Below are 15,382 nucleotides of genomic sequence, written 5' to 3'. Positions count from 1 at the left end.
AGAGAAGAGATGTGGGAAGAAAGAAGATATGAGGATATGGGAGAAGTAATTGAAAAATATATAGGAAGTGTGTGAAAATATATAAAAATGGCAGACTGTCCAGTATCAGTAGCTGCACATTCATCTGGATAATTTCTAAACCCTAAACGCTAAAGAAAGAAAAGAGAAAAAAAACAGACATAATTAAAAAAGAGGCAAGGAGGAGGGAGCTATGAGATGTACATTTAGAAAAGACAAACAGACAAGGAAACAAAAATGATAAGTCCAGGCAGAAGGGTAGCACATGCTTATTAAACCAGAAAGGTGAGATTTGAAATTCTGTTTTGGGAAAATCAAACAGCATGAGATAAGCTGGGCAAAGTGGAGTTAGCAACGGTGTTACTACCGGCCTGCGGTGTAAAATCAAAGAACACAAGGAACAAGCAAGTGGGGTAAGAAAAAACAGCAGCTGCAATCAAAGAGGAAAAATAGTATTAGGAAGGTAATAAGAGCTACGAACGTAAATGTAAGCTAAACCACAACTGGCAGGATTATATGAAGACTTGACTTTTTAAAAATATGAGAATCAGGTGAAGAGACACAATAAGTAAGGATCATTACCAATCATAAACAAAATGAGAAGAGTCGTGGAGTGGGGATTATGTGAGATGCCCTAGATATTAGGGCTGTCAGTGGGAACAGTGTTTGGAGACGATCCAGGCAAGGCAATAATAGTAGGTTACTTATGTAAGGGAGGAGTAACATTACGAGGGGGGAATTATGATGATCAATCAAAGAACAGGGAGAATGCGGAAACTTCTTCAAATAATTAACTGTGCAAGTCAAAATGGTATAAATTAATGATACAAATTAAATTGTTTTTAGTACATGTTGAAGGCTTTGAACATGATGTTTATGACAAGGTGCATCTTTAATATTGTTTCGTCAGTCTGTAATAGCAGATTTTTGCTTCCTTTGTGTTGAATTGTTTGTTGTCATAGTACCACTCTCTCTTTTTGACCTTGATTAGGGAAACTGCTTGCTTTTCCCTTCCATTACTAAGGATATAGAGACAAACATCTAGAAACATCTAGAATGAAGAGGATAGCTCTGTTGCGTGACATATGAAAAATAGCAAAAGAGTCTTGAGTAGTCTATCTGTAGCCTACCTCTTTTATTTATGATGTTGGTTTGATGAGTGTGTGTGTGTGTGTGTGTGTGTGTGTGTCTGTATCTCTCTCTCTCTCTCTCTCTCTATATATATATATATATATATATGTGTGTGTGTGTGTGTGTGTGTGTATATATATATATATATATATATATATATATATATATATATATATATATATATATATATATATATGGGTCTACTTCAGACCATCAAAATGCCAGATCATTGAATTGTAAAACATCGAGCCGAGAACAAAGAAAGCTGAAAACATCAGAGAGTCATTTTATTGAATCAGGAAACATCGAACAAGGTACTGTGCATGTCAGGTTGTACACAGTACTGTGGACTGGAGATGTCGCTGCAGTTATCATAGCAGCTTCTACATTTAAGAACTATGTTTAACAGAAATGTAGAGATTTTGAACATTTGCAGTGGAGATTGCGATAAGTGGGGATCAGGATATTTACCCTTACCCCACTGTAGTGCGATCTTGGAGTTGGTATAAATAATTTCCAAGGGTTGTGGGTGGCATGAAACAGAGATGTTATGTTGTTATATGATGGTTTTAAAGGTAGGAGGCAGTTTGAATGCAGCACTATCATAGTTAAACAGTTTCGTATACATGGTCCGATGTTTCCTGATCCCATAATGTGTGTCTTCAATGTTTTCAGCTTTTGTTGTTCTCAGCTCAGTGTTTTACAATTCAATGATCTGGCGTTTTGATGGTCTGAAGCCGACCCATATATATATATATATATATATATATATATATATATATATATATATATATATATATATATATATATATATATATATAAATATATATATATATATATATATATATATAAATATAGAAAGAGATACAGATACACAGACGTGTAAATTTGTCCTGTTTTTCCTGCATGCTGACATTGAGAACGGATATAATCATGTCATTATTTTGTCTGCCAAGATCCCAGTCAAAATTTTTTTTATGGTGACTGCCAGCATAATTCTGCTATTTCCTTCTCATTTCTAGTTAAAGTTTATTGCAGAAAATAAATACAAATGTGATTAGATTTCTATTATTTTGATTTTTAATTATTGACGTGTTTTTCTTGCTTGGTTTCTATATAGCAGTTATTAGTAGGGTCATTCTTTTTTCTTTATGGCAAAGTTTATCGGATCTGAAACATGCTTTGAGGTGAATGCACGCATTATGTTAGAGAATGCTTGCAGCTTCCTATTCCATAATGGGACTTTTGATGACTATCTTGTCATTCTGACCAAATGGGTATAGTTTGGCAAGGTAGTTAACACATAGTAAGTAATGTAGTGCCAGGCATCTAAATAAAACAAGTTTCAAACAGTTGAACACCACATGCAAGTACACCTTTACTATTCCTTAGACTTAAAGGTCAGGTCATCAAGCATTAACTTACTTCCCAGTAGCAAGGTACTCTTTGCACCAAGGCTGCTGTCTTTGTCCATTTTGCTTGCTGTACTGTCTGCTCATCAGTGTCTATGTCGGCTGAATTGGCTTAAGTATTAATTATCTCTGTTAGTGTTGATACTGTGCCTGGGATTCACCTGCTTCACTTCCTTTATCTTGACAAATGAGCAGAGACAATCTATTGATGTTCTAAGAAAGTAGGGAATAAGATGATAGACAGATGTTGCTAATGATTTGATGGTGTCAGTTTTTAGAAAGAAAATAGAAATGTGTCATGTGCCTCTGACCCTTGGACTGTACTTCAAAAACTAACCATAAATGAGGCATATGCTCATTTATGCCTGCGTATTACTCTCTATCCTGCCTTATTATCTTGCTCCATTTGCAAATGATCTTTATAACATAATTTCGACATGAAAATAAATGGGATTTAGTCCAAAGCTTTAATGTGTTTATAAGGGTCTAGTGGTAGATAGTATGAAAGTATTACATCACTTCTATAGCTTTTCTTGTGAATGCAAATAAGGCATTTTGTTGTAACGAGAATAAAATATGCATGTAGTATAGCACATGGATATACAACAGAAATTAATGAATGCTCGTCTTAAAATTAATGTAATTTAGCTTTCAGAAGACATGGGCTAACTTAGCATGGATTGATGCATATTACGTTATTTAAATGAAATCAAAAAGAATTCACAGTAATTATTTTCACTGTTTCAGGCCTGATGGGCTAGGTACAGTAACTGCACAGGAAAAAGAAAGATTTGAAGATATTAAAGAAAGACTACGCCTACTCTTGGAAAATCAGATAACACACTTCAGGTATCTGCATCTTTTTTAATTGTTTTCATAAAAAATAATCATGCTTCAAATTTTTTTCAAAGTGAATATACCTTAAGAGGAAAACATTACTTCAGACAAGTAAAATAATTAGTTGTCTTTAAAAAGGTGTATGTTTTCATCTTAGCCACCAGATGTGCATGACATTTCAAGTTTTAGATGTTGTAAATAGATGAACTGAGAAGTGTTTTCTCTAACAAATACATTTCTTGTCATTGCCTTTACTAATCATCAGACTTTAAATACAAAGTGAATTTGTTTATAGTGCTTATATTCATACCCAAATAAAGCTCTGTACAGCATCTTAAATATTTAGATACAGAAATGAAACAGCAAAACCTGAATTATTGATCTATGTATTTATTCACTCACATTTAAGTCTCATCATGGTATGAAGTTGCATTTTTAATTTTGTAAAGAAACTGGTAAGAGAAATAATATCAGAACAACGAAATGACAGTAAATGCAGTGGCATCAGATGTGTCTTTTTCCATCCATAATTAACAAACTGTCATCTTTGTTTATAATTATTTGGTAAAACAGTACTATATGACCATTTGTTGACTACTGTCTGTTAATGAAAATTATGCAGCTCACATACAAGAGAATTTGCAGGTGTTTTGAATTCTGTGGATAAAGCATACTGTGTACTACAAGAAAAACATAGTAAAATTTATCTTATCTACCAGGTCTCCTCATAGCCGAAATCTGATCACACCTCTTAACTGCTTTATACATATTAAAATTCATCCATGTTTATTTCATTTCTGCACTTTGCCACCATAACATTTTGTGATTATGTATTCATCACATCTATGTGTAATTTAAGTGAATAAGTAAGAAATATAGGTGTAGTAATTAAAACCAAGCAGTTATTTTTTACTATAATGAATGCAGCAAAGGCAAATTCATCTTAATTTATAATGAAGGGGCATTTCTGACTAGACACAATGATTTCACTTTGAATATAAAGACTTTAATGTTAATTTAATACTTTTTTATTGCTTAATTATATCCACTTTCTGGGAGGCTGTATAATTTATGTATCATTCAACTTTAATAATTTTTCAGAATGTACTCAGTAGGATTTCTGGATCTGAAAAGCTAAGCAGTGGTCTGGAGACCTCTAACACTAATTCAAAAGCCATGTCACCTACAGGTTAATGGAAAGTAACAAAGGGGTAAAATGTGTGGATTATATAAATATTCAGAAATGCAGTAGGTAGAAGAAACAAAGTACAGCAGCCAGACGTGCAGCTCCATTCAGGAATTGATTAAGGATCAAGCTGTTGCAGCTGATTAAATGTTATTTTGTTAATTTTGCGGGGGGTGAGGGTTACTGTTGAAATGTTAATATGCATTACCAACAGGAACAATACAAGAAAGGCTGATCTTTTGAGCTTCGTGCAGTTACATTTACCACATCTGTACAGAAGATAAGCACCAAATGTTTGTGCTCCCTGATATTTCACAGATATTTTTAAGAAATGATCTTTCTGTATTGCGGAGTAATTGTATCTGTGTGTTAAAGCGTGCTACTCTATAGCAGTACATCAAGGACAAGAAATCACAAGAGAAACAAAATAGCCAATATGATACGTTGTAAATGTGTAATACAGGTTTGTCATTATACCTTCTAATCCTGATGAAACATTGTTTGCAATCTTTAATGGAGATTCATTGAATGCGAACATTTCGACAGTAAGCAGAAATCTGAATAAAAGAACCTTTAAATTGTTGTGAGGATTCCAAGGTTATTCTTATGAAAAGTATGCATTCCGAACATAAGGCATGCATAATACATAGCCATTTAAATTGAAGTGCTACATTTGATATGAAGTAGGCTGTGAAATAGGAGTAATGAACTGTATCCCCTTTATAATTATTTTACCTTCAGCCACTTTAATAAAAGAACTAGACAGTTTATTGTCTCGCTTTTTTCACCAGTTTCACTGTTTCTGCTTCAATAACTTTGACTAAATCAGCAACACATTTACAGTGGAAATATATGAGATAGGTTTTCTTTTCCGTATTTATTTTTGTACATTTTTAGTTCAGATGTGGTGCATCAAAGCTGATGCCACATGCAAGTTATAAATGAAAATTAACCCTGCTCACTACAAGGATATATTTGTAATACTCACAAAGAGTTGTAGGATATTTGGACCCAAAGCAAACGTTTATAAATGCATTCCTGATATGCTGTTTGAGTGACCTTTGAGGCCTTTTGGAAAAGAATAAAGAAATTATCTGAATTTATTCTGTGTTACCTACTGCACCTTACAAGTTTATTTCAAATACCGGTCAAAGATTGCTAGGACAGCTCATAAATCAGAGTTCGTGATTATACTCATAGACCAAGACTTGCCCTTAAAGAGTCTCCCACCAGGAAATAGTAAGATGGCATAATGGTTAAGGTGTTTACCTTGGAGACACAAGGTGCATGGTTTGATTTTCACAGGGAGTAACTGGCTAGGATTAAAATGGCCCATAAGGGCAGTTAGCCTAGTACTAACCTATGAAGTTTATTCTTAGAAATTACCAGTGAAGCTGCATACTGAGCAAACGGTGGTGTTTTGTTTCATATTTTAGCTGTATGTAAAATGCGTTTTATTGCACGGTTCCCTTTCATAATGTCGCAACTCACTTCATCGAGTATGAAAACGGCATGACCCAAAACATCGTAAGTGCAGAAGTTCAGAGTCCCAGAAACCTTTCCTCTCTGGGAAAGTAACCCTTTGGCCACCATGGTGAACTTTGCCCTTTCTTACTGCAGTGCGATGTTGGAGTTGGTATATTTAAGTAGGGGGAGAGTGTGGGGGGCTAAGCCCCCAAACTTTGATGGATGTAATTTGCTACTGGTTGTGATTTTTTCTTTGGTGGCCTTACTTTCCCAGAGAGGAAAGACGATGTTCCATGACTTCATGCTTCTGCAGTTATGACGTTCTGGTCACACTATTTTCAGACTCGATGAAGTGGGCTATGACATTATGATAGTAAACCATATTGCACCCTACTGTTTTCCATGAGAAACATGAAACAGTTATTAATGGTATTCTTATGATGAGATAACGCATTTACACTAAGGTTAGCACCAACTATTTCATTGTTAAAGGGATTGTAAACATGATTTAATTAGTCACAGAGTACATATGTAGTTGTGAATATAATTTCTCCAGCTGATTTGCATGCCCAAAAGCATGAAGTTCAGGAAATTATTGCTTGGATACTTATTAAATATCTTCCAGTGTGTAAACAGTAACTGTTGTATATATGCAAAATAAGGCGTTGTATTCCTCTGCTGGACTAGTGGAAGATTTGTATGGAGGTATAAGTATTTCATCAGAGTGGGATGTTACCAGCCAATAGAAAAGATTGAATTAGGGGAAAGCCATTCTAAAACTGACTTTACATGAGCTTCAAATATGGGATAAGGTCACCAGTTCCACTGACATAGAGAAAAGCATGGACAGTGACCAATGTGATCTGAGCTGGAGGCTGCCTGGACAGAAGTGGACAGATGCAACTTTGGCAACTTGCATATTCTCAGAGGAGTATGTATAACAGCATACTCATGGCAATTGTTCCTGTGGTTGAATCCCTGCAGGGCTGTCATTAGAGGTTACTTCACATGCTGAAGTGTGTGTTACACCCTTCCAGATGTGTATGGTTTGCAAATGTCGGTTGTGTTATTTACTGTATATAGTGGGGATAGGGCTGCAAAAACAATTCCCTGCTGCCTGCCTAAATATTCTGCAGCCTGGAGGATTTTATCATCACTGGCATAGGAGAAGCTAGATTATTTCCCCCAAGGTGTATAACAGCTCATTTACTGATATTAGTCTCATTTTAATTTTTAGCAAATCAAAGTATCAGCACTTTTAGATGTGTATGGAATGCCTAATGATCTGCTGTAGAATAAATCTTTTAAGTCAGTTTAGTGTCATCAACAAACGTGGCATACCATATCTTCCTTGTGGGTGGAATAGCCATCTTAAAGATATTAAAAAATATCAGGATAGAACCGTTAGAAAAACCTGAAGTTATCTCACATTAGATTAATAAGTTAGATCCCACTTATATCTTCAAAGTACATCTGCTTAGTCATTGCCTTACCCAGTAAATCATGTATAAATATTAATGATAGAATGATGAATGACACTATTAGAGGCAGTTTATGTCAAGATAGATTTTATCTACACAGAGCTTAGATGGGCAGCTGAAAACAGTACCTTTTTCACAGTTCTGCAGTTTTCTTTTATTATTTTTTGGAAAATATTAAGTAGAAAGTAAATATCCTATCTAAAACAGTTTTAGTATACTTCTGGCAAAGTGAATACAAACAAATTAAAAGTTATTCAAGTATTTTCCTCTCAAACTTACCTTGGAGAAAACTTCTGGGAAGAAAAGCACCATGAGTAATTCCATGTACTCATGTTTTGACTCTTTCCCAACTTATAACTAATTATGGCCTCTTAACAAGAATTGTACTTGAAAATGGATGGATTTCAAGAAAATCTGGATAACCTCAAAGGAAATAGTTTCAGTCAAACAAATATGATAAAGAAACGTATTTGGTAGTAGCAATTCAAAATATCTTTCCTAAACATTTCTCTTATTGACGTGTATGGCAACTGCAAGACAATGTGTTTTGCTTCAACAGTTTACCTGCTTACAAAGTAAACTAGATGACCAAGAGAACAGAGAGAAAAAAGATGCAACATCAGAAAATTTGATCTACCATATGAAACTAAATGAAAAGATATTTTGCTTGTTATCCTCCAGAATTCTGAAGTTCCTTAACTTGCAAGGGATGTCCTCTAAACCAGTCAAGACACCAAGATATAATATAATATTCATTTAATTTCTAGACAGAAAACTTGTTTTAAAAAAAAACTGCCTGAGTAAAAATCCCTTTAAAAATTGGTCAACACAGTACAAGACTTGACAATAACTATTCTGCTAAAATAATGGGAAAACAGAAAAAAATATTTAAGTTAGTGAAGACAAATATTTTAAAAGTTCCTCAAGAAACAGAGTCTACTATCAAAGTGAAACAAGAATCTTTAACACCATGGAAGATGCCACATCCTTCAGAAAAAAAAAATAAAAACATAATTTCAATCACAAAAGACATAGACCTGACTTCCCTTACTTTAAAGACATCTCCAGAAACACCAACATGGGCTGACATTAAGAAGAAAAATAAAAAACTAGTAAATTATCAGATTTTTCATGTAAGATATCTATGAGCATGCCGAATGAATGAATAAACTCTGTTATTCTCAACATAAAATGGACATCAACAGTTAAACTTACAAGAGGAAGAAGCTATCTAATTCTGCAAACAGTTTTTATTAACAAGTTTAAAGTATTTACTTCACCTCTCTTAATATCCTTTTTGCTGCGTAGGAGCAACAAATATTCCACTGACGGATTTTTTGTATACTTTTACTCTCTATATAATTTTACACGTAGAAACTCTTAAGGATTATTCTTTGTTCCATAAATAAATGATCAGAATATTAAATCAGTATGTTGGGATAACATGTTGTGGTTGTTGCTGGTTTAACCTTTCTGATTGCCTGAGTGGCAGAAAATCCATGAGTGATGTCAGTCCATGGAGATTAGAATGATACCCCTGTTCAGTGGAGTCATAGGTGATGTCAGTCCATGGGGGTTAGACTGATCCCCTTGTTCAGTGGAGTCATTGGTGATGTCAGTCCATGGGGATTAGAATGATACCCCTGTTCAATGGAGTCATTGGTGATGTCAGTCCATGGGGATTAAAATGATACCCCTGTTCAGTGGAGTCATTGGTGATGTCAGTCCATAGCGATTAGAATGATACCCCTGTTCACTGGAGTCATTGGTGATGTCAGTCCATGGGGATTAGAATGATACCCCTGTTCATTGGAGTCTTTGGTGATGTCAGTCCATGGGGATTAGAATGATACCCCTGTTCATTGGAGTCTTTGGTGATGTCAGTCCATGGGGATACAAATACGACTCTGTCATTGTTCATGTTGGTGTGAATGACCTGAGACATAGCTCCCTGAACTACATGAAGAGAGACATGGAAGAGCACTCTGATCATGTAGTCCAGGCTGGTATGACCCTGATCCTGAGTAGCATCCTGCCCTCACCAAGAATGATACCTCAGTATAAAGAAAAAAATTATCAATTTCAACAATTGGCTAAGCTTCTGGTGTCATTCAAAGGGGATCCAGTGTCTGTCAGCCTGGGACAACATGCTCGACAAGCCGCATTGCTTCACAAGAGACAGCTTGCACCTGTCACCCCTAGGCTTTCGAATACTGGCCAAGGCTCTTGCTGCCCCCATAGTGCCTTTTTTAAACAAGGCTCAAAAGTCAAACCCACCTCTGTAAACAGCACAATTAACAAAAAACTGAGGGTTATGCTACTCAATGCCAGGAGTTTAAATCTCAAAATGCACGCACTCAAAGCACTCCTCAGTATGGAGAACGTCGACATCTGTGCAGTAACTGAAACCTGGTTCAAGGCTCCAGAGAGCACCTCAGCACTACCAGGCTCCAACTCATACCACACATTTCGGCCACAGAACACGGACCGAAACACAAAAGGAGGGGGTGTATCCATATTCATCAAGGATACCTACACCTTCAGATTAGTGGCGCATCATGATACCTCTGAGATCATCCATGTGCAACTAACATCGGGCAAAACTGCAGTGCAAATTGTGGCCTGCCTGCTACAGATCACCCTCCATGACCCAGGACCACCACTCCACCTTTCTGAAGACAGTGGAAAACATGAAGGTCCCACCAAACACCCTGATATTGAGCGATTTCAATTACCCTGCAATTCACTGGGAAAACTACTCGAGTATAAATTCCCAGGCCCAGCACTTCTGGAATTCATCAACTCAAATGCCATGGATCAGCTGGTAAACTCCCCTACGAGAGTTGAAAACATATTGGACCTGGTCATCACCAACATGGGCAACAGGTGTTCCACACTGGAGGTCAACCCGTCACTGGTTAGATCAGACCATAAACTAATAACTCTGGATGTCCACACCCCACCCCCACCCCCAACTAACGAAACCACAGTAAAAAAAATTTCTAAAGCAAACTTCACCTTGTTTAAGACAGAGGTGGTAAGTTTCATAGCCCCCACGCTAAAGGATAATGCTGCTCAAGATGCAGAAACCTTTACAAATGCACTCTATGAGCACCTACAAGGATGCATGGATCGTGCCATCCCTAGCAAAATGAAGACTCACTCCTCTAAGAGAAGGAAACCAGTTTGGTGGACCCCTGCAATAAACAGGCTATACAATAGAAGGAGGAAACTACTTCAGAAAAAAAGCAAATCCCAAGAAGGAAAGACATCCCTGATCAGTATCAGTAGGAAACTAATGTCCCTCATTAAATCATCCAAGGCTAACTTCGAAAGAAAAATAGCCAAGGATTCAAAAGATAACCACAAAGCCTTCTTTAGCTATGTTAAGAATCTAAGTGGCAACTCACAGATATGCACTGAACTAGTGCAAAATAGCACAAAATATACTGAACCTACTGATATTGCTAACATCCTGGCAGATAGATTCAGTGCAAATTTCACCCCCCTCTCACCTCCAAAAGGGCCCACAACAATACTGGAAAAGTGTAGTGTCCCAACAATCACAGATTCATAGGTGAAAACATTCCTTTCCAAAGCTAAAAACACAGCATCAATGGGACCAGATGGTGTCCCAGCTGCGTCTTGCATGAACTACACAACAAACTAATCCCCCACCTAAACACGCTGTTCAACCTCAGCCTCTCCACAGGCTATGTGGCCATAGACTGGCACACAGCAACGGTTATTCCTCTCCACAAAGGAGGGGCCACAACTGACCCTGGTAACTATCACCCCATAAGCCTGACTAGCCTGGTCTGCAAGGCTGTGGAGTGCATCATCATGGAAGTCATTAACAAAGACACTGGGAACCTCCAAACACTTGACCTGACCCAGTTCGGCTTTGTTAAGGGCAGATCATGCCTACTAAACCTGGTTGACTTCTTCAAAATAGTCACCAAGGCCATAGATGAGGGAAAGGTGGTTCACACAGCCTACCTTGACCTCACCAAGGCTTTTGACACCATTCCCCACTCGGGTATTACAGAAAAACTCACCAGCCTGAACATAAACACCTATGTCATGAGATGGGTTGCCAACTGGCTTACAGACAACTCACTGTAAGAATAGCAGGCTCCAGGTCTGACTCTAAACCAGTCAGAAGTGGTGTCCTGCAAAGCCTGGTCCTGGGACCCCTACTGTTTGGCATATAAAGTACAGAACTATGACTAACCAAGTTCGCCGATGACTGCAAACTGGGAGCCATAATTGACTCTCTGGCTGACACGAACATCCTCCAAAAGGGCCTTACTAAGACAACACCTGGTGTCAAAGTCATGGCCTCAAGCTAAATGCCAAAAAATGCAGTCATCTCGTTTGGATAAAACAAAACACCCATGAATTACCACATAGGTGGCAGCTCCCTTAATACAGAAGAGGCAATAAGAGATCTGGGGACCCAGGTAGATAGTAATCTCTCCTTTGATAATCATATTGCCAAAGTAGTTAGGAAATCCTTCTATGTAGCCCATCTAATTACTAAAGGGTTCACATCTAGAAATAAAGAGGTTTTAGTGCCCCTCTACTCATCACTCATTAGACCCATCATAGAGTACAATGCCCCATTTGGGATGTACCTCACAAGACACTTCCAACAGATGGAAAGACCGCAAAAGTACCTTACCAAGAGGATTACTGGCCTCAAACATATGTCCTATGCAGCCCGACTGGAAAAACTCCAGCTGTACTCAGTGGCATATCGCTTACTCAGAGGTGATCTCTGCCTACAAAGCCATGTCCAACTCAGAACTGAAGGACATATCCCACCTAAAGAAATCCAAGTCACTGCGAGCCACTCGCTCTTGTGAGCTGAACCTCACCACAACAATAAATAGAACATACTGGAGGGATAGATTCCTGTCACAGAGACTCCTCATGCTTTGGAACAAAATTCCTAACTACATTAGGCAGAGCCCCTCACTAACACTCTTCAAGAGAAACCTTGACGAGTGGATGAGTAACAGAAAATACACCCCTGGGATCACTTCATTGGCTCTGCTTGACAGAGGCTCAGTTAATTAATCAATGGGGAGGTGAAAGCTGACACACTCTGGCTAGGCTTATAAATGCCCTTGGGCAGATAGCCTAGTACCTAACTATGAACCTATGAACCTAGGTACTTCCCTGGACTATCATTGCAGATCTAATCAAGTATAAGATAGCATTTTTAATGTTGTGTATAATATTCTGTAACTCAACTAATTCTAAACACATTTCTAACCATTTCAGGAAGATCAAGTATGTCTTTATGCCATAATATGATCCAACTCAGTTCGAAATATAACACAGTATTTTCAGACCTTTTTGTACAAACATCTTGATGTAACTTGGAAAAAGTACTAATGCGTAGTATAGAAAATTTTGTCAGGTTTAAAAAAATGTCTTAGTCACTGTGAAATGCTTGATGTGCTATATCTTTACATAGTTTCTTATGCCTTACATTCTCTGCTATTACTGACCCTATCCACTTTAGACTTCCTGTTTCTGTTCTAATACTAGAAATAGGAACTTTCATCTCCAGTATCCCATAAATGAAATGTATTTAAGAGACAAGTGCATTTGCCACTGACTACCCCATCTTTGAAACAGACTGCTCCAAGTTAAACAAAGTGGAAGCACAACCTTCTTCAAAATAAACATGGATGATTGGATGGGCACCCATACATTCATTCTGGGACTGACCGACTTTGCTGTTCTTGAAAAGGGGATAGAGCATGATGGAGAGTATTGACAAGGCCTAAATGGTCTTGTGACTCACTTCCCTTGTATTACCTGGAATGTCATGACACCTGTTATACACAAATGTCCATGGCTCTACTTCATGTCATTTTCTAATGCTGACCTATAACCTATGAGTGCTAGCATTGCAACAGTAGTGTTTTCAATCACATTTGCAGGACAGTTTGTTCATTCTACATTCCTACATGGTGCTGAGTTATTAGCAGGTATCACTGACTGTACTCCTTAGCTACATGTATCCCTTTTTCCAATCAAAGTCATAGCTACCTATTGCAACTCAATTCCTGAACGAGGTAACACCTTAATGGCAGAAAGCCTATGTGGTCTACCATTTAAGTGTGTGTAACATTCTATCTCCCCTCTATGTATGTACACCTTCTTACCCATTTTTATGTGTCCCTGCCCTCTTGAATGACTCTACAAATCCCCTGTCCATGACCCATTCTGGGAATCCTTAAATGGGTCACCCCCCCCCCCCCTTATAACAACCGGGGAATAGCTGGTCCTTGCATGCTGCTTTTGCCCCATTTCCATAAAATACAGTGTTGCATTCCAGCTAAAGGAATTAAGACAGATAACACATTTAGAGTTGAGTAAGAAATCACATGTGGGTATGTCTAACCGTTCAGTGGAGGGAGTCAGAGGAGAAACAGCATTGTGGAGAGAATTATTTACAATGACACAATTTGTACAATAGTAAAAAGAACAAAATGTTACTTTTGCTGATACAACTCTGTCTCAAAACACATTTGTAGATGATAGCTTTATAAAAGAGAGGTAAAGTTATAAACTATTTCACAAAGTTGTTATAGTAAATAACACATAAAACATTTTACATGTCTTATCTTAAATAATTGAAATATATGAATAAATTGTATAAAGGAAGTGGTTAAAATGTGATGAGGCATTTAATCTTTTTCACAACATTTAATTGAGAGGCTTGAGTTTTATTTTCATAATTGAGATTTACAAGGTTTAATCTTTAATCTAAACATCTCCCAACTAATCCTGATCAAATCCAACCAAATGTTTAAAAATGCAAAATGTAACTAGATTAAGTAAAATTATTATTAATCTTAGATCAAAGAAACGTAATCCCTTAGGGGGATATGAAAAATTACAAACTGCCATGTCCAGATGTTATTGTCATATTTAAGATGTTGTAGATTGGATCATAATATGTCCCATAATTATTTTGAATATATTCAAGTTCAGAGAAATATATTTTGTCTGTCTTGTCAGTGTTAGATGCATTGCAGGAGGGAGCATTGTGGCATGAAAGGTTTCTGTATCCTGTCTCAATCTACAGCTGATCACACAATTAAGACAAGAAGCATCCAGTCTTACCCCTGCTATCTCTGGTGGCCAGGAATGGTGCAGTTTCAGGTTTTCGGGTCTCAAGTAGTACAGTAGTAGATTAGTACAAGGTGTAACAGCCCATTCAGGTTGGAGAGATATCCAAAGCCTTTTGGAGTTAACTGAAGCACCAGGAAGTCTTGCATTTGTTAGATGAAATATTCCAGCTGGACTAGATTCTGATCTGATGCCACACCATCTCATTAGTTTCTCATATGAATTAATGATTTATGTTTCAGTTATTCTACAATGAAGATGCATGTTTCAGTACTTTCTAGTCGTCATACCCTGCTGAAAGGCAGGGCTGTTGCCCTTCACCATTTAGTAAAGTGTTTGCTTAGAGAAGCTTTGCATTTCTGCCTTTGAAGAACAACCCTCTTACATGCAGCCTGGACTTCATGACCAGCAGCCCTGCTTGTTTTTATTTTAGTCTCTTATTTTTACAGAACCTCTTTATCTGTCAGAAAAATCAGGTATCCTGAATGTCTAACCTGTGTTTTCTTGCAACAATGGCAGAATTGTCATTGAATCAATGTATTTGTTTTTGCTATTGTTTTTTTTTTTTTTTTTTTGGGGGGGGGGGGGCATCTTGCAGTGCAAAAGTTCTTTACACACTTGAGATGCAGTGTCAGCTCATGCTTTACCATAAAAGTTTCATGAATTCAGGGAAGGTAAACAGATATCTGCATTTCTAC

The 15,382-nt window shown here is 37.3% G+C and overlaps 1 protein-coding gene across 1 annotated transcript in view; it reads left to right on the top strand.

Annotated features, from left to right (window-relative positions):
* Positions 1-15,382, top strand: part of CADPS2 (calcium dependent secretion activator 2) — a 5,163,308-nt gene that overhangs the window by 3,174,562 nt on the left and 1,973,364 nt on the right. Inside the window, exon 14 of the mRNA XM_044088753.1 lies at positions 3,309-3,410. Coding sequence (XP_043944688.1) covers positions 3,309-3,410 — 102 coding nt within the window. The remainder of the gene's footprint in view (positions 1-3,308; positions 3,411-15,382) is intronic.

Source organism: Protopterus annectens, chromosome 11.part0 (genome assembly GCF_019279795.1).
Source record: "Protopterus annectens isolate FY-2018-M chromosome 11.part0, PAN1.0, whole genome shotgun sequence".
Taxonomy (NCBI): Eukaryota; Metazoa; Chordata; order Ceratodontiformes; family Protopteridae; genus Protopterus; species Protopterus annectens.
Note: the sequence above shows the minus strand (reverse complement) of the source record. Positions and strands in the feature narration are given on the sequence as shown.